At 42.1% G+C, this 20,498-nt stretch overlaps 1 protein-coding gene across 1 annotated transcript in view; it reads right to left on the bottom strand.

The window, feature by feature from the left end:
* The window catches only part of WNT2 (Wnt family member 2), a 44,356-nt gene extending 24,245 nt beyond the window's left edge, over positions 1-20,111 (bottom strand). Inside the window, exons 1-3 of the mRNA XM_060156007.1 lie at positions 20,029-20,111; positions 17,670-17,896; positions 12,109-12,386 (exon numbers count right to left, since the gene is read on the bottom strand). Of these exons, the coding sequence (XP_060011990.1) occupies positions 12,109-12,386; positions 17,670-17,896; positions 20,029-20,111 (588 nt within the window). The remainder of the gene's footprint in view (positions 1-12,108; positions 12,387-17,669; positions 17,897-20,028) is intronic.
* Between the last annotated feature and the right edge of the window lie 387 nt (positions 20,112-20,498).

Raw genomic sequence — 20,498 nt, 5'->3', positions numbered from 1 at the left:
TGGTACCTGGAGACATACATCCCAGGCGCTGCCAGTCTGGGGCTTTTTTGTGTTTGTTTTTAATTATTACTTTCAAATTTTAAAATTAAAGAACTGTTGCGCATGATTTGAAAAAATCAAATAGTCCAGAAAAGACAGTGAAAAGCAATAGCCCTGTACTGTACCCTCTCCTCTTATCTCTCCTCCCGGTCTGCACGGCACAACCCCAGAGCGGTCACTTTTAATGCATTCTGCCCTTATGGTGGTTCTCCAAATGTCTGTACGACCAGTTCTGTGCTAGCTGACCGCCAGCTTTGTGAGAAACAGAAAGACATCCCATCCTCCAGATACTATACGGACATCCACCAGAAAATTCTCTTCATAACTAAACAAATCTACAGTGACAGTGCAGTGAATGGAGCCCTCTGGAGAGGGGCGCCACGCACGGTTGGCGCAGCTGAGTCCGGCAGCTCTGCCAGTCACTCTGTTTACGTATGGGTCAACATTAGATAGTTCCTGATAGACTTCTTCTTGTGGGGGGTGAGAACTTAATTCACACCTAATTTCCCTCACCCAGGTCCCGACATGGTTCTGTAACGCTTGGTTCTGATGAGCTCTCCAACTTCAAGGAGCACCCTTACCCCTCTTCTAGTTCCAAAAGTTACTGGTGCTTTTTCTTAGGAGATGAGGATATTTGTAGCCCTTCCTTCCTCCTCCCCTTCTTCCCAGTCTCTGTCAGCAGGGCCTGTCCTTTTCTTTCTTTTTTTTAGGATTACTAATAGATTTTGCTGTTTTTACTTTTTGTTTTGAAATGATTTCAAACTTACAGAAATGTTGCAAGAATAGTACAATGAACTCTTCACTCAGATTTGCCAATTACTAAATATTTTGTCCTATTTTGTTTGTCATTTTCCACACACACACATACATACACATGCACAGAGAGAAAATAGTCTAGATACATAAATTTCTTATGTTTGAGAGTAAATTGTAGACATGGCATCTCTTAACCCTGAAATACCACAATACTATTATCAAAATCAGGAAATTTAACATCTTTGGTACAATACTATAATCTACATACCTTCTTCAAATTTTGCCAGTTGTCCCCATAATGTCTGCTCCCTCCACCCCCCCGCAGCTCGCTCCTCCCCCCCCGCAGCTCGCTACCCCCCCCCCCCACCCCGCAGCTCGCTCCTCCTCATTCTCATCCTTCCTCTCCTCCTCCTTCTTCTAAGAGCTATTGTTTTCTCTGGTCCAGGATCCAGCCCAGGATCACATGTTGCATTTAGTTATCATGTCTCTTATAGTCTGGAACAGCTCCTCAGCCTTTCTTTGTCTTTCATGACGTTGATTTTATTCATTCATTCATTCATTTATTAAGTACGAGGCTTGTCCTTTTGTGGTGACAAAGACGAGAGCATTAAAGTTCTGTAACAATAGTTAAGTCTCTCATGGTATGTCTAGATGTTGAATCTAAAAACTCAGAACAGTAAAGATGGATGTCAAACAGTTAACTGCATAACCAAGGACTGCATTTTATAATCTCTGATCCAATAGCATTGCCTCTGTGCTGAAGAAGAATGTTGCTGGAGTGAAGTTTGGCTTTTTCTCACTTTACTTGCTACCAAGTGTGTTTACTGTAACCTAATGTCTTCCACTCTCAGGCTCATTCCACCTGTTCCATTACTTCCCCTCATTTCCTGCGGGTTCCGTGGTCCTGCATCTTCTTAAGTCCCATCTGGACACAGCTGGGATCATGCCCTCCTAGGTGGACACTCTGCCAGATGCCATGTTTTCTCTTTTTTTGGTTCATTCCTTCTCTTCGCTGCAGCCCCTTCTTGAGTAACTCCTTCAAGGCACATGGGCGATGCATTTTCTGAATGTTGAGTGTTAAGATGTCTTTATTCAGCCTTCACGCTTGGCTAATAGTTTGGCTGGTTATAAAATTCTGGGTTGAAAATAATTTTCCCTCAAAACTGAAGTTATTGCTCCACAGGCTTTGGCCTCTAGTGTTACAGATGGGAAGTCTGATGTCTGGCTGATTCTCTGGCAACTGATTATTGTTTTCATTTCACTTTCCCACCCCCACCCCCCACATGGAAGGTTCTAGAAACCTTCCCTCATCCTTGGTGTTCTGAAATATCACAATGATATATTTAGGATTTTGAAAAAATTAGTCCTGCTCAGCCCTCAGTGGGCCCTTTCGATCTAGAAACTTCAGCACTGAGAATTTTCTCTTAATATTCCACCCCCACACACACATTTTTAGTCTCTTTACGACATTCTAATTAGTCAAGTTGCTGAACCTTCTGACTCAATCCTCCATGTCTCGTATTTTCTCTTTTATAGTTTTAATACTTTCTTCCTGGCTTCTTGAGGAATAAATTCCATTAGACTAACACTCCTGGCTCTCTCCATCCCCTTACTCATTTCTCCCCAGGGTAGGACAACTGACTTATCCAACTGGTGAGTTTAGAAGAAGGAGCAGGGCTTGTGCGCCTGGGTTCCTTCTCTTTGGGCATCTGCCAGCCTGTGGAGCAGATGAGTTATGATCAGCTCCTGCCCTTCAGCAAGGGGCTCCCTGCAGGGCCCCGGTGTGCAGCCTGGGATGGGGTGAGTAAGTCTGCCCAGCTCCCGGTGGAGTTGAAGCTTCAAAACTGCACCCTCCAGTGCAGCCTTCTTTTCAGTCCTGCAACAGATGCTGTTACTCCTTCTGTCTACCTCCCTTGTTCATTTTTTAGTTGGTTTCAAACTCAAGTGGGAAAGAGAGGTGATGTTTATGGTTCTCCATGTGTCCTTTGGGCTTTTTGTTTTACTTTCTGGGAGATTTCTTTGGCTTTCTCTTCCAAGTTCTCTCTTGTTCTCTAATTGTCACTTTTTCAAAGCATCCATTCTTTTTGTTCATGGATGTTAATATCTGCTTGGATCTTCTTGGCTTTTAAAAATTTTCTTCTCACCCCTGCCTGACTTACTGCTTTTTTGTTTGTTTGCTTTCTTTTATGCTTCTGAATTTAATCGAATATATGGTAATTCTTGGACAGTCTCTTCATATTTAAGAGTGAAGTCATAACAAAGTATTTAGGTGCTCTGGTTATATGGTGGGGCTTGTGGACCAGAGGTTTGCTTTCTAGTGAGTAGGTAGGACACTGGCTCTTCTGGAGGCTCTAACTGCAGAAAGCCTAGAAGGTTCGACACTAGACTTCCAGGAGTTCTGCTTGGGGGTGAAGGGGAGGGGATGGGGTTCTTTATGCCACCAATGGGTTTTTCAGTTAATCCCAATTTTCAGCCCTGTGCTTCTCTCCAGTGCTCATTTGTATCTGAAATTTTCTCCGGGTATCTTAGTTTCCACATTCCTCATCTGCTTTTGTTTTCCCCCGCGCCTCATCTGCTTTTATTCTTCTAGGCTGAGGCTTCTCCATCCTGCTTTATGTTACGATTTCTTCATTCCCTTTCCACTTTCCAGAAATTTGTTGAGTTCTCTCATTTCTTTGACTATTCTCTTTATTGTTGACTTCAGCCACTTTTATTCCATTACTATAATTTTAATGAGGTCTGAGGGAGGAAGGAAGAGGTGAAATTGTATATGTTCTGTCCACAGCCTTGAGTCCGATTGCACTTTGAAATGTTCTGGAAGGAGACAAGGATTGTGAGGGGAGGAAATGTTCTTATTTTATGAGACACACTTCTGCACTGCTCAGTTTGTTACTTTTGTTTGTGTGAGTATTGAGTATTGTTTTTATAACAGAAAGAACTCGAAGAAGAATCGATTACAGTGACTTGCTGTCTGTCTCCAGTGTGTGATGCTGAAAGCTTCTTCCAGAAACAGGCCTCAGCCCATGACACATTTAGGTCCCGTTTCCCACTTTGTCTCGAATCTTTTCTAAAGGGTCTCTGGTACCACTTCCTTCTTTGATTCTTGATGCAGACTGCTGTCAAGTTTTCATTTTCAACCTACTTCTTAGGCCCCTCTTTGTAAATTCTCACAGCCCTCCTGGCTTTTTATATCCCCCAGGCGCCCAGCGCAATTCCTCATCAACCACTTCCCCTCACTATTTGCTTAATCCCACCAGTGTGTACTCTGTGGCATCTCATCACTAAACCTTTGCTCATTTGACATGACTACTTTTTTTTATTTTTTAAATTATTTATTTTTGGCGGTGTTGGGTCTTTGTTGCTGCGCACAGGCTTTCTCTAGTTGTGGCGAGAGAGAGCTACTCTTCCTTGCAGTATATGTGGGCTTCTCATTGCAGTGGCTTCTCTTGCGGAGCACGGGCTCTAGAGTGTAGGCTCAGTAGTTGTGGCACACGGGCTTAGTTGCTCCGCGGCATGTTGGATCTTCCCAGACCAGGGGTTGAACCCGGGTTCCCTGCATTGGCAGACGGATTCTTAACCACTGTGCCACCAGGGAAGTCCACTACTTTTAAAAAGATGAATAAATGTGACTGCTAAGGACAGGAGTACTCTTTTGGCATTTAGCCTCATAGAAACCATTTTTAGTTTAATATATAACTTTTCTCAATAAAAAATCTTCAGTAAGCTCATCGTTCTGTCAGTGCTAAAATCTTAGTAGATTTTTGATGGCCCTTAAATCTTTGATTTTGAGCACTTTAAGCCTTCAGTTCTGCAGAGGCTATTTTCTACTCTTAGAATTTAAGAAACTTATAAATATTAATATTCTATACCACAGAAACAAAAGTCTGACTGTTTTTAAAAAAGGGGGGGCATGGAAGAAGGAAATACATGCATTGTGCAAGCTAGAACAATTCTATTTTATATTTATCCCAACTAAAGCTCAGAGCATAATAACAGGGCATAGCATTCATTAGGATCTTACCATATGTTAAGCCATGCTGAGCACTTGATTTAAGCACTTTTATTTAATCCACACAAGCATATAAGGCATGTACTATTTTCATCCCCGTTTTACAGATGAGGATATTGAGATACCTAGACCCTGAGGACGTTGCCCTAAGTCTCACAGGCAATGTAGCTGAGGCAGGATGTACCCCAAGCCTGTCTGACACCAGGTTGACACCTTAAATCACTCTGCCAGCCTTTCTCATGAACTCCTGGGGGGTTCATGGTCTCTGGTTTCAGTGGATGGGTCCTACAAAAGTTTTTACATTTAGTGTTTGCACATCAAATTAGTCCACAAAGAATTATTTTGACAGTTTTAATAAGAAAAACTTCTCCCAAGGAGAGTGAAATTTTAGTCTCTTAACTCAGGCTTTTTGGAGACGGAGCCCAAGCAATGCCAGGGTGTCTTTATAAGACTTCTTTGCAGATCATGAGAACTTTTTTTGTAAGTACCTGCATTTTGCTAAGTTTATGACCCCTGTGTCCTGCTATACTGATTCTCTCCCTATCAGAAAAAGGGCAATCCACCTTATACCATGTGAAATCTATGCAAACTTAACTACTGACCTTGCTTTAGAAATCCTGCTTAGAATTTATTTTAGGTCTTTATATGCTATGTTTCAACTAAAGTATTTAGTTTAACTTGAGCATTTGAAGAAGTGTTAGTACTTCACTTTTGAGTTGGGTGTATGCCACAAAGCAACTACCATATTTCTGGTCCTATATCAGTTTTCCTGAGGGAAACACACATTAAAAACATATTATTTAATTTTCAGATGCTGGCTTAAAGCCAAGTACATTTATTAACAATTAAATCCCTTTGACAGGTCCACATCTCTAATAAGAGTTACTGAAAACCAGACCAACATATCTTTCAAACATACATGCTCTGGAACTAGGAAAATAAGGAATATTTATTAGCAAACTGTGCAGTTGATTTGCTTATGCAATCATTTATTAACTTAAATAAGACATTGTGATTTCTTGAGCACTGTTATTGTTTAAAAACAGTGACTGTGGGTGGGCTTAGCTAGGAAATATAAGGTGTGGAACTTATTTGTGGAATTCAAGAACATTACTGTTGACTGACCATATACATAATAATTTTTATTGACTAATGAGGCCAGTCTAAAAAAACATTTTCTATGAATAATAGAACTTTACCTGGAACTGTAACAATTTTGTTAACAGTTTTCTCTGCTTTGGGACTTTAATTCTGGTTAGTTTTTGATTCATACATGGTAAAAGATTGACAGTATCAAAAACATTCTATCTTTGGGTCCAACAAGAGAGAGGTGAGGCTGGCAGAACTGATCTAATTTTTCAGAATGCATTTAATTTTATGAACAGAGAAGGCCAGTCAGAACATAAATCTGTACTAAGTGAAAGTTGTGCTTCGAAAAGATGCTCAACATTATTGAAAGGAAGATGAGGATATACAGGAGGTTAAAACAGTCTGGCTCTGTAATTCAGTTCAGTTTTATCACTTTCTTTTCTGTTGATATTCCTTACTTTTTGAGAGTGATTTCTTTTTCATCACACCCAGTTCTCTTGGTTCAGACCCATTATGTATTATTTATCTTAAGTGGCATCATAGGATCTATTCTTGGAAGTCTTTATTAGGCCCAAGATTTACTTGCCTGTAAGGCTATGCTTACATCTTGTACAATATCCATTTGTGTTGACTTCGGAGGTATTTCCTGTAGTCAGAACTTGGAAGTATCTGCTTTGTGCTGGCGCCTCAGTGGGCCGAGCTCAGGGGCAGGCCCGGCGCTCCACAGCACTGACCTTGAGGGGTGCTGGATTGGGCAGAGCACAGAACTAGAAACTCTGGATCCTTTGCCCTCCTAACTTCTCACATATAAAATACAGGATGGGCTTCCCTGGTGGCACAGTGGTTGAGAGTCCACCTGCCGATGCAGGGGACACAGGTTCGTGCCCCCATCTAGGAAGATCCCACATGCCGCGGAGCGGCTGGGCCCGTGAGCCGTGGCCGCTGAGCCTGCGCGTCCGGAGCCTGTGCTCCGCAGTGGGAGAGGCCACAACAGTGAGAGGCCCGCGTACCGCGCAAAAAAAAAAAAAAAAAAAAAATACAGGTTATCTAAATATATATAAATGTAAAATACAGGAGGCTAAGTTAAGTTTGAATTTCAGCTAGGAAATAAATTCAACTTGTTTCCTAATTCCGGCCACCCTATTATATAGACTTTAGTCTCTTCATATGGAAAATATGGATAGTAATGATACCTACCTCCTAGGCTTGCTTAAAACCTGGTGCTTATGTGTATATATTTTATTTTCTGTAGCAATCCTTGTTAGGTAACTTGTCCAAGGTCATGCTCAAGTATTAGAACCAGTGTCCAGAGCCTGAGCCTCCATGTTGCCTCAGTCAACATGATGTCAATAGCTAAGAACCCCTAATGAGCCAATAACAATGTAAACACTATGTTAAAAATATAAATAGCAACACAGTTGCCATATGCTAATTTTTTATCACTATCCATCAGGAAGCTTACTGTCTGTATCAGTCCTTATATGTATAGGTAAGGCTGAAAATAAAATTCAGGGAGGTAGAAATTTCTCATAAGTTTCCTAGTGAGTCTAGTTTTTAAAGTCATTCATTCAAACCTATTACAGAAGATTTGAACTTTGAAATCTGTCATTCTTTTAAAGTGGACTCTAGAGAAATTAACAGTACATAAAACTGGAACTTAAGTATTTAACATCTCCTGCATTGTTCAATACCTTCCCATTGCTTCACAGCAGCACCCAAATATCTCAGCATGGCATTTGAGGCTCTCCAGATCTGGCCAAGTCAAATTTGCAGCCTCAGCTCCTATTAATTCTCAGTCATGAGCTCTACCCTAGTACCCTTGCCATTCTTCAACTTTGATGTTCTTTCTACTCTCATATCTTTCTTTGTCTGGAGTCCCTTCATCCTGGAAAGCATTTTCCCTATCTCAGCCATAGGAAACCTTCATCTCCAGCTTCAACACCCAGCTCTTTTATGACACAACCTTTCTCTCCTCAACTAACTGGCCCTTTGGGTGATTTTTCTATTATACCATCTAGCATAGAGCTTGCCTTGCAATTGTATTTCACTTGTCTCCCTGATTAAAATTTAGTTTCTTGGGCTTCCCTGGGGGCGCAGTGGTTGAGAGTCCACCTGCCGATGCAGGGGACACGGGTTCGTGCCCCGGTCCCAGAAGATCCCACATGCCACGGAGCGGCTCGGCCTGTGAGCCATGGCCGCTGAGCCTGCGCATCTGGAGCCTGTGCTCCGCAGCGGGAGAGGTCACAACAGTGAGAGACCCGCATACCGCAAAAAACAAACAAACAAACAAAAAAACAAAAAGTTTCTTGTGGTCAGGATTTTGTCTTATTCTTTTCTACATATGACAGTACCAGAAACAGTGCTTTTCCCAAATTTAGTCCAGTAGCACATAGGAACAGTGCTCTAGAACTTGCAGTGCCTTGAGTTGAAATTTTGGAAATCCACCAAATAAGCTTTGGGCATGTTCATGGTGACTAGAAGTTATGTTTTTGGTATTTAAACAAGGTTTTCCCTTTTATTAAGAAATAATACATATTCAGTTTAGGAAACTTGTAAAATTAAAGACACACACAAGAGGAAAACAGTGTCCCCAGTAAACTACCTTCCAAGGACTGCTTGCTGCTGCTGCTGTTTTTGTTTTGTTTCTTTCAGTACAGAAATGCTGTGTGTTTATCTTTCTCAGAAATTCTCAACAGAGACAACATGGAAAGGTAGATAAGGACAAAAAGATGAAAGCAATGGGTTTGAGCCCCCAAGCCCAGCACTTCACGACTGTATGACCCTATGCGTTAGTCACTTGATCCCTCTGAGGCCCAGTTTCGTCATCTGAAAAATAGAAATACTAATACTGTTTTTTATTCCAATAGGGGTTTTTTAGAAGATCAAATTACAAAGGATTTTGATGGTCTTTTGTACATTAGCTAATGCTGTATGCCTATTTTCTCTTAGTATGTTAGACTGTACCGAAGATGAGTCTATGGGTATGTGGAGAGATCAGATTGAATCCTACGTACTAGTTCAAACTGGATTTGTGCCTGATTCTGTACCCTGAGTTATGGATAACCTTCACGTCACTAAAGGGGGAAGGGGGGGACTAGCTTTTACTGAGCACCTACTACTTGCCAGGTTCTGTGCTATTCACTTTACCCTTGTCTTTCCATAGCACTGTGTAACCACCTTTACATCTGAAAGAGCCTGAATTCAGCGATCTAAGCCACTGGTATTGCAGGGTTAAAACGAAGGTAGGTCTCGCTTCACATCCCTTGTTCCATCTTCACTATGGTAAGAAATACTTTTGGGAAAAGTATTTTTATGGAATTCCTCTTATTCTTATTATGGAAATGTCTTGATTGAAGGGCAGTATTTGATTGGGTACATGGAATATTTTGAGGTAGATTCTCTTAGGAAAGGTAAAAGAAGTTGTGATCATTTCATGTAGAAAGAGTGGACTAATTTAAAGCTGTTTTCAAGATCCTGAAAGGAAGCAAATGGTGACTATCAACCAAGTAACTTTCACCTGAAATTTACCTTAACCTATCTTAAAATATAATTTAGAAGTTTTCATAACATGGCTTCTTTAGATCTAAAAAGAACTAAGAGAAGCTATGGACTGTCTTTTTCGATAAAACGTTTGTTTTGAACAAGGGAGATTTATCTTTTCAAGACTTATTAATAGTCCTATTTGGAGGCAGAAAACTAGACTTAAGATGAGTTCCAAGACAACATGAAGGAAAGAAGCGTCATTACAAATTCTGTTGAAGCTGTGATTAAAATAAAGTGATATAACAGCATAGAAGATCTAAAATGATATTACAGTACAGAGACACATGAGGGTGCTCTAACCAGCTGCTATAATAAAAGAATTAAACTGCTCAAATATTAGGGGAAAGTTAAGGCCTGTTGTGAATGGCAGTGTTGGATTCTGATGTGTAGTGTTGGCTAAGCAGAACAATCTTGGAATAGATGGCTTTTCTTTTCAAATGTACTGGTCCTGCCCCTTGCTCCCCACCCCACCCCATCCCCCCATTTTAAAAAGTAGAAGATGTTCGTAGTGGACAATTTGGGAAATACTGAAAAGCACAAAGAAGAAAAAAAAAATGAACTGATGTGGCTCTCAGCCTGGGAGGCTGGGGTTTTCTAGAGCTAGGCCAGTCGGAGGCGTAGCTCAGGAGGGCTGCCTTCAGACTCGAGCCCAGCCTGTTCTCATTTTGATTCCACAGACCTTCTGCTGGTACGAAGGGGGAGTAGAGACTGGGGGTCTAATGACCGCAAGAAGAGAATTAGAGACGCATGTTTATCTCAATACATTTACTCTCATTAAAGTTCATATTCACTGACATCATGCATCTCCTTGAAAAAGTCTGCCCACCCACCATTAATTAAAGCCACATTTTAAAAAGTCAGTGTGTGCACTTTTATTCTAATCGAAAGTAGCCTCCTAAGTTTTGCAGAGTAGGCAGGAGAATATCTGAGGCCTGACAGCTGTTCACCTCTACACAGTGAGGAATCATGTAATTTACGTTAAAAATCATGTTTATTCAGAGCCTACAATATAATGGCTAAGATCTATTGTCTTGAAGAGTAGAAACATTCAATATCTAATGATCTATTAAGCAAAATTAACATTTATTTTGATGCGTCAACGTTATTTTGGATGCAGTGTATGACCATATGCTCTTATCCGTACAAAGAGTCTGGGAGATCCAACTATATACGGTGCTTGAATAATTAAGCAGCATTCTCCTATCAAAGACACCACACTTTATAACCTATACATATGGTATCAATGTCAAAACAAAGGTCAATGTAAATTTTTCCTTATCTAAACCATTGCACAAACAGTAATTACCACAGTTGTAGGATTGCACAACCGTAGTCTATATTCTTGGCAGTAGTCACTATAAGTTCATAAATTTGTGAAAATTAGGAATGTTGATTTTCCAAGTTCAAGAAAGGTACTATTTGTAAACTGCTCAGGTCACACTCATCTTATTCCATGTGCTAAGCAAGACTTCTTTCCTTCCAAATTCCTTTAAATGAGATCTGTTCCCTCTGTGAGCCTAGTAAAAGGGTTTTTATCCAAACAGATCTGCATTCTTTTCTATTCTTTTTTCCTATTAAAGCCCCCCTGGGGACTTTTCAATTTTATGCTGATCTTTCTTTATATATTAATGTCAAGCACATATTTATTTTGTGTTGATAAAAGACAAATTATAGTTATCTCTTCTCATTGGCAGTTAGATTAGTTTAGAATGATTCTGACTGAATGTTTGATTAGCCAACCAGTTTATGCTTCTTACACAAAGGCCTAATGTGCAGCAGATTCTCTAGTTATTCCGGTTCAAGATTCTCTATTCTCTCTCTATTCAGATTCTCTAGTTATTCTGGTCAAGCCACCATGCCCAAAGACATGGCTCATCAGTGGATCTGAACACTGGCATTGAAATGGTTTAATCCCAGGCCAAACCACCCCGGGGCTGGGAGTTGAAACCTGAATTCTAGTCCTGGCTTTTCTTCTGATTCTCCATGTGACCTTGAGCACAGGAGGGTCTATTTTCCTCATCCAACAAATGGGAGTTAGGGAATGAATATTGACTAGGTACCCACAGCCCAAGAGCTCAGTCAGGACTAGAGGTTAAGGGGCCAGTGTGCCTCTTTGGGGCACGTCTTCCCCTAGTCCACTTACTCATCCAGTACCAGAAACCCCTTAAAAGCCCAAGGTGGGGCTTTTAAGAGTGAAAGCAGCTTCTGGTTCTGAAAAGAGCTTCCCTGAATCTAGAAGAAGCCAACAGGCCATGCCTGGTGAGTTGCTTTCATGATAAGTTTGAGAGAAGATGTTCTGGGACTTGATACCCCTTAGACACAAGCATTCAGTGTCCTACTGGTATGTGGGATGCAGCCCTATCCTCAACCACAGATGCTGTCTTCTGACTAGATGATACAGTATCCAGAGAGACCATAGGCACTTGACTGTACCCAATGCCAAAAGCACTGGGTGGACTCCTTGAGCTTAGCTGTGGGAGGGAAGGTAGAGGGCAGGTGGGGATATTTCAACCCAGCTGGTGGTATTGTTTAGAACAAACAGCTCTGGGCTGGGGACAGTGGGAAGTTGTGATGATAGCATTTTAGCACTCTAGGAAGGCTTAAGATAAGCTTGCCTTAAGTGATTTATAAGGCCATGCAGTCTACAAAACGAGCACTGTTGCAGTCCATACCTTCCTGCCGGCTCTGTTGTTGTGAAGATTCATCAGGGCTCTGGCATCCTTTCCTTTCCTTTCCTTGGCGTCCACAAAGGCTCGGGCAAACTTGATCCCATAGTCAATGTTATCACTGCAGCCACCCCAGTCGAAAGTGCCCTTGCTGTCCTTGGCGGTTCCCTTCTTCTTTGGGTCACAGGAACAGGATTTTAATTCTCCTTGGCTACAGGCCCTGGTGATGGCAAATACAACTCCAGCTGAGGAGATGGCGTAAACAAAGGCAGATTCCCGGCTACCTGTAACAAAAATGCTTTTCTTAAAAGTAGTCTGGCATTGCTCGTTCTGAATAACTTTTACACGATGGCTGTTTAATACTTGTTCTGCCTCTGACATACTTTGCCACTAGACAAAGTATCCTCGAAGAATTCTTTCCCAGAGCCAAGGCTGGCTCTTGAATATGCATTGTCGTGCTTAATACAAGCTTTTATCAATTTGGATAACTGTAGGACAACTATCCTTAAAGTAAATAGAGTATAAAAGAAAATACAGCAAAAGCCTGCCCTGCCCAGTTCCTGGCTTCATATTAGTCTCATACACGTTCTTGCTTTAACCTAGAATCCCACATGTCCCAGAAGAGAGGAGCAGGACATCTCTAGACCTTGGTTTCCTCCTCTGCAGCATACAGTCTGAATTCTACAATTCTATCATTCCATAACATTTCTGGGTATTCGTGCTACTACAGCTCTCACTGGAAAAACCTTCCAGACCTCCAGGCATTATTGAGGACACTTGTATGTGTGTAAATGATTGCTACTGAGATGCTGAATTCGAAGTAATCTAGGGGTTGAGGTGGGAAGACAGTTCACAGCAGTAACCAGCACCTCTGGTTAACCCTGGAGAGCTTTGGCTTGGCATCAGCTTTCACAAGTAACGGCGGGATTATTGAAGGCACTATGCAATATCCTTGAGTTACATACGACGTCTAACTATTAAGGTGAATTTACTTTCTTCTGGAACACCTGCACTAATCACTGGTATTGGGTAAAAGACAGCGAAAAGCTTTTCTTTGGTTTTTTTCTGGAAGGAAACAAATTTACCGCCTATAATTAGACCTGGGCAAGAACCCTTTGGGGTGCTTTCTTAGAATTGTTCTTTATTAGAGCACAGGCTACGTTCACTTCCAGGCTGAAGGGTACATATTTCAGTGCGATAACGACATTAAATTATTTTAATAATCTGTAGTAACTCATAACACGGTGTTGTGGTATAGTGACAGATATAAGGCTCTTAAGGGTCTGTGTGCACCTCATTTTTCAAGTGGAGCTGTATTTCACTGTTATTAGCATGGCTTTTTACTAATGGTTGCTGCAGCAAATATATTCACCATCAAAATAGAAGCCGAACAAGCTAATGCCAGTGCAAGGCAGCAAATGGAGAGCCATTTGGTGATTCACTATGTCAAGACGAGTGTGACTTTTTGAACCACACAGCTGGGAGAACAAACCACCTTTTCGCGTCAAAGCCCTGCTTGTTTCCGTTTGTCATTCAGTGCTAAAATTTATTATACGTCCCTTGCAATATCTGCTCTGCTAGTCTCATTATTAAAAATCAGGAAAATGTATCTATACCATATTAAATGGCACTTGCCTCAGCCTTCAAAAAATATCTTCCCCGAAACCTCTAACCATCCAAAAAAAAAAAGAATCAATCATGCCTTGAAGTTAGGTAAAATCAGTTATATGAATATTTGCCAGAGGTAGCAGGTAGTGCTCTCCAGAGAGAGATGTGACGGTTGTGGGAGCTATTTTAGAATTCCAGATTATAAGGATCACAGATGATTTTCTAAGAGGAATTGATATGTTTTGTAAAAGATGGTGACTAACAGATGCAAATGTGGCTTAATCTCTGCTAGCGGCTTTCAGATAAATAAAATTTTTATTTTACCCATTTTACCATGTAGGAAAATACCTTGTCCGTAGTCATTCCATTGATCGGCTAAAGCCTGGTTTTGGATTTGGAGTTCAGTCCCCACATTTAGAGATATCATATGGGGGAAAATTCCTGAATGCGTAATATATTTTGCACTAGTCTTATTTCTTAAGGAGAAAGAAGAGAAACTTTATGAGGTGATCTTTTAGAGGAAAGCTATGGAAGATGCAGATGATAGAATGTCAGTGACCAGACAGTATTTTGAAGGTTAGTAGAGGAATAAATTGTCTAGGCACAGAATGCATCCCGGCCTAACTTGCAAACAACTACATTGACTTGTTGGCTGAAAGGAAAAAAAAAAAAAATCACTTAAAAATCTGCTACATTTCAGAAATAATTTCCAAAGCAAAGCCATCACCTTTCTAAATATTTGTCATTTATTATTCAAACGCATTACTAAATAGCTAGATATTTATTTATTTATTTAAATAAAAAATTAGCACATGGAATATCTTTTCATTTTACCTCCAGATGTTTTGGTATATCATGTAGATACGGCCTTAAGATGTTTTCAGTTAAGTGTCTTAGATGAATCACTAAAATGCTTATGTGCAAAATAGTAGCACATTTCAAGAGTTGGCTTTGTAACAAAACAAATTTTGATCTCGGGCCTCTTCTTAGAAAAACTGATTCTTTTTAAAGCCATTGCAATATGAAACAAAATCCAAATCTAAATGGTGATATTTAGACTTCCTGATGTGTTACTATTGAAGTTTCTCTAAAATTTTCTCTAATTTTTGAGATAAGTCAAGCCATGTTTACTAAGTGTATAGGGTGGGACAGGCAGCTGGGAAGGCAGAACACTAGAAGCTAGGCTTTCTGGAAGGTTATGGGTTGTTCAACTCTTTTTTTTTTAAATGCTTGCCTTTTTTTTAACAAGGATGAAACCTAATCACCTTTTTGTTTAGGCTTATTCTAGAATTCTGAAAGTATATGCAAATTCTTGCAGGATTATTTTTGAGTTTACTAGTTCTGTCTTTACATTTCTCTGCCCCTGTCTGGTGATAGTCGTTTGAATGAGCGAATTACGAAAGTTCCTAAAAATCGGTCTGCCTTACTCTTGGTCTCTGAAGCAAAAGAGGCAGATGTTCTCCATTTCTCTATGACCACAGGATACGTTAGTAACTTTTATGTTCTCCTTATATGTGGTACTGCCCTTTGGCTTTCCTATTTATCTATGAGGACATTTAGGTTTCCGAAGGAGGAGTTCTTTACAACTCTAAGATGTGAATTTCCCTCCAAGCAATTAATTGTAAAACTCTTTGGATAGCTTCATTGGAATTTCGTGATTATTTCCAGGATAAGCTACCTTAGGCCAAATTCAGCCTTCCCATAACCAACACAAAATCATCACTGACAGTCACAGGAGTTTACGTAAATGTCCAGGAAGAAATCTGGCCTTCTGTGAAGATTGGAAAGAAACTGTGTAGCATGAGTGTTTTAAGTTTTGAGTACTTTGGCAAAGCGTTCAGCTTCATCTGAAAGAAATCTGAAGGGAGTACAGTTATAATCTCTAATTTACCTGAAGGCTTAGCCTAAGTCAAACTTGTTCTGCTTTCTCTATTTATAACCTTTTCCCTCTCAGCCATTCTACAGCTCTGAAGAAACAAACATTGCCAAGATTAAGTTGAATGAACCTCCAGCTTTGGCATATACACTCTCTAGAATCAGTGTCAAACTTGCTTCCTTTGATTCGTTACGGAAAGGTTTTTTTTTTTTTTTCAATATGGAGACATCTTAATGGATTTTCATAGACAGACTCTATAGGTGATCATTTTATAAATGAGAAGTACACTTAATTTGTAATCATTGGAAAATGGTTGAGACCTTTGAAAAGGAAAAATCCTGATACATCTTTAACACCAAGAGCCTGTACCTAATATATGCAAAGATTTATTGTGCCAGATATTTGCAAACTCTCTTTGATTGATTCACTGGTGAGTTAATCTAGGTGAAGTCTTAAAATTCCATGTAGCTGAAATTTATTATTATCCTTTCAAAAATGTTGTGATGTCATATCAAAACTCCAAAAGGAATGCGGAAGAATATTCTTAAACCAGAGAATAAAATTGCAGAATATCACAGTAAATTAACTTTAGGGGTACACTAAGAGTGAGAGTACTACGCCCTTGGGGGATTTTAGAGACATTCAGTTATGCATTTGGCCTCATAAAACCCTAGGGCTGTGATGATTACCTGATAGAAACACGCTCCGTTAAGCATTACCAAGTGCACAGCCCGAATGATTTTCTTAGGATTGGGAGGGGGAGGTGGGCAAAAACAAGTGGAAAGTTTCCTGTTTCTGGGGTTCGCACATAAACTGTTGTGTTTTCAGTAAGATTTCCCAGTAGCAAATGGGATGTGCTACTTTTTGGAGAATGCTGCTAAGACCAGGTTAAGGGATGGGGATGTTTTGAAAATAAGATCTGATTTTCAGTTAATTTTCTCTGATTGTGTACAAGTTAGTAAGCTACTTTCCACATTCAGAACTTTTAAGAAGTTTATTTTGTAGTTAGATAATGTTCAATGTGCTTTCTAAAAAAAAGAAAGGAAGAAACCACAGGCGTACCCCATTTTATTGCACTTTATTGCGCTTCACAGATATTGTTTTTTACAAACTGAAGCTTTGTGGCAACCTGCATTGTCAAATGCTGGTTACCTTTTTTTAGCAATAAAGTATTTTAAAATTAAAGTATGTACATTGTTTTTTCAACAGTTAATAGACTACAGCGTAGTATAAACATAACTTTTATATGCATTGGGAAACCAAAACAATTCGTGTGACTTGCTTTATTGTGGTGATCTGGAACCAAACCTGCAATATATCCAAGGTCTACCTCTGTGTATTCATGGTTCCCACCTCTACCCTCCATAAATATCCTTCTGCTTAAAATGTACCTGGAGAATAGGCACTCACTACAAGTTCATCCATCCATTCATTCAACCATTCAATGAATGAGTGATGCCTACAACACACAAGGTACCAAGTAAGGTGCAGGGAAAGCAGATGAGTTCCTGCCTTACAGAATTTACAGTTTACCGAAAAAAATGCTTAATTTAGAAACAGACTGACCCGAAGCCGAGTAGCCGAATGGGAGGTCAGAGGTGTTGAGCAGAGATTTGTCTCTGCTTCTTAATAACACTGACTCGTTATTGTAATAATGACCATCTATGGCCAATAAAAGATTTGGGCATTCTATCCCAATCTTCTGCTCATTTCCTTCTGGAAGTTCCAAGTCCCAGAAAGAAGAGTTAAAAAGTCAAAAGCGCTCTGGCTGCTGCGTCCTTTCTTCTAGAGACAAAATCTGAACCTGGAGGGACAGGCAGGGTTGTGATTTGACGTGGATGGACAGAGCCAAGAATAAAAAAGACACCAGCCTGGGGCGCTACATCCTCCTCCCAAACTTGAGACAGACAAGTTTCTTGATTTCTCAAGTCCTTGTCTGTAAAACGGGACAAATGGCACCCAACAGAACAGGCTTCTGACTGCATGGCATGCAAGGCAAGATGAGCAGGGACTTTGAAGACCAAATAAGGGTGTGCGTATATGAGGGTAGAGCCCATGAGCTGCGTGAAGGCGGGAGACTTACTTCGAAGCAGGACCCTGCCGAAGAGGCTGTGATCCCTGTCCAGGGTGTTGCAGTTCCAGCGGTGCTGGCGGAACTGGTGCTGGCACTCTGCCGTCCACTCGGCCACGCCCAGGCCGATGGCACGCATCACGTCCGGGTGTCGGTGGCACAGCTGCCGCTGGCGGCTCACCAGGCCTGGCACATTGTCACACATCACCCTAGAGGAGCCACCTGTAGCTCTCATGTACCTGGGAAGGACCAACACGGGGGAGAGCACAGAACAGCGAGGCCTCACGTGGTGTTTCCCGGGAGAGGGAAGAGTTCAAAGCAGCATTTCAAATATGAATTCCTATCCTTTGGGGGATATTAGAAGGCAAAGGTTGTTTAACTTTAGTTCACTGGAGAAGCGGCACAGCAGGCATGGTGAGTGGTCTGGTAGAAGCCACCCCAAAACGGAGTGCTGACTGTTTCTTGGATGTGAAGCCGAGGCCACCAGATGATGCTCTGGGCAGGGTGGGAGAGGCAAGGTCTGCAGTTGGGGAATGGGTTGAGGCGGGAAGGGGCAACATGTTTTTGGAAGACTTCTTCCAAGAAGACTCTGATCTCAGTACACAATGTGTCTGGACTTGGCTTTGGAGGAAGCCGACCTTTAGAAGCTCCTCACTGCCATTTATTTGATCTAATGTTTAAGTGTCTTAAACTGTCTGTATCTGTCTAATCAACACCTGCCGGTATCTGATGTTATCCTCTCTGCACAGGCATGCCTTTCTTTTCCTACTAAAGAATCTGTTAAATATTTCCATTTTCCAGCTCTTTTTGGCTTTTATAGAGAACCTTTGGAAAAAAATCTTTCTATTGTTATTAAGGACACTAAATGTTTGGAAGAATCAAACAGTGTTATAGCTCCATAAAGTACTTTTGAGAAGAAACTTTAACAAAAAATTACATCATCATCTCTACCCAGATGTTCTCTATTAGTTGTGAAATGTTTAGGAAGGTACCTTTTATATAACCCAAGCTGCCATAGGTGTCTTTTGAAGCGATCAAACAAGGAGAATGTCTTTTTCTTGTATTTTCATTATTTTATATGATCATAAAGTCATTACAGCTGTGACTCCCCAAAAATATATTTAAGTGACAGCTGAGAGACAATGTAACAAAAAGCCTGGGCAATAAATAATGTTTATACACCCATGGAGACAGAAATAGTCATTTTATTGAAAAACGGTCACTCTGATAAATCAATCTTTGATCCTATGTCAGTAATGTCAAGGCTAAACGCCTTTCTGTTCAAAGTGGCTTAGGAAGGAATTGAACCCCTCTTCCCATCCATGCTTTCTTTGCTTTGCTCCTTTGAAGAGCTCGTGTCTTCCTAAAGTTCCCTGCTCCAGTCTCTCATTTGGCTGCGACGCCTTACTTTTGCCAGATTCTTTTAAAAAACAGCACATCATAACAGATAACAGGTCTTTCTGAATCAGTGTTTTAAGTATCAGTTCAGAAGTTTTTAGGTGCAAGAACGCTAAAGAGCTCTCAACTCTCTCTCTTCTCAAGATGAAGGAGATGGAGATGAGTTTCTGGGTGGGGAGAGCCTCTCCCTTTGGAACTTTTAAGGATGCTAAGACCTGTTACGTTTCAACGTTCCTTCACTATGCAGAATAAATCGAAGATCCACGTATAAAGGACAGCAGCAAATTTACTCTTTGGGGTGACTGTGGTTTCGAACTGACATCTTAGAGCTCCCGGCCTCTGGAGCTTCGCATTAAGGCGGTAGTCTCTACCTGGAGGCAGGAAAATGTTCTTCCGCCCCACTGGGGTGAAGCACTAGGAATGTGGAAGGACGGGAAAGAAGGCAAAATCACACGCTTCGGGTTCTACCGCTCTTGCCCGCCTGAATTGTCCCGTCGGTTTTTATCTTGAGGGTTTTTTGGGGGAGGGGAGCATGGGGGGATGATAGTAGTTTTGGAGCTAAGTTCACCCACCCACCCACCCACCCACCCACACACACACACACACACACACACACACGCGCGCGCGCGCGCGCGCACACCCGTCTGTGCTAGTAGAGCTAGAGACCCGGCTAGCGCTTGTCTCAAAGATCCCGATTTTGCTGTCGCTCAGCTGGATCCAAATACACCGAACATCCGAGCTCTCAGTTGAGGGGGAATGGGGGGGGGCGCGGGGGGGTGTTGAAGTTGTCGAAGCTGGAATGGGCTTCCGAGGAGAATCCAAGGGGCAATAGGAGAGGGCAGCAGCTTGGGTTCGGGTCGGAAGCCGTGACTGCCGCGGCCGCGGGGAAGCGCCGCCGGGAAGCGTCTGTGTGGCCCCTGCGGGCTCCACTCCCATCCCCAAAATACCCCGGCGCCCGTGCGCGTGCACTTACCACCATGAAGAGCTGACCTCAGGGCTGAGCCAGGTCAAGAGCAGAGGGAGCCAGAGCCAGATTCCACCGAGACAGGCGTTCATATTAACCCCCTTGCGTCCGCATCAGGTCAGACTCCGTGTGCGGGCGCCATGCGTGCCCGGAGCAGAAGGGCTCAGCGCCGGGAGCGCCTCGTCACGGCCGCCGGCGCCTTGCCGCGCCCCCGCCCCCCGCTCGCGTCTGCGGCGAGTGGCGAGACTCGCTGATAAAGTTTCAAGCGACCAGCGGGGCGAGCGATAAAGGCCAGCCGGGGCCGCCTCGCCCACAGCCAATTCCCCAGGCGCGGCGAGCGCGGGCTGCCGGAGAGCTCTGCGGGCTGCCGGAGAGCTCTGCGCGCCTCCCGCGCGCCCCGGTCCCTTCAGCTCCCCGCCCGCCCGCCCAGGCGCAGCCAAGGGAGGGGGCGCTGCGCCGGGTAGGATGGCGGGGGGGTG

The sequence above is a fragment of the Lagenorhynchus albirostris genome, chromosome 8 (genome assembly GCF_949774975.1).
Source record: "Lagenorhynchus albirostris chromosome 8, mLagAlb1.1, whole genome shotgun sequence".
Taxonomy (NCBI): Eukaryota; Metazoa; Chordata; class Mammalia; order Artiodactyla; family Delphinidae; genus Lagenorhynchus; species Lagenorhynchus albirostris.
Note: the sequence above shows the minus strand (reverse complement) of the source record. Positions and strands in the feature narration are given on the sequence as shown.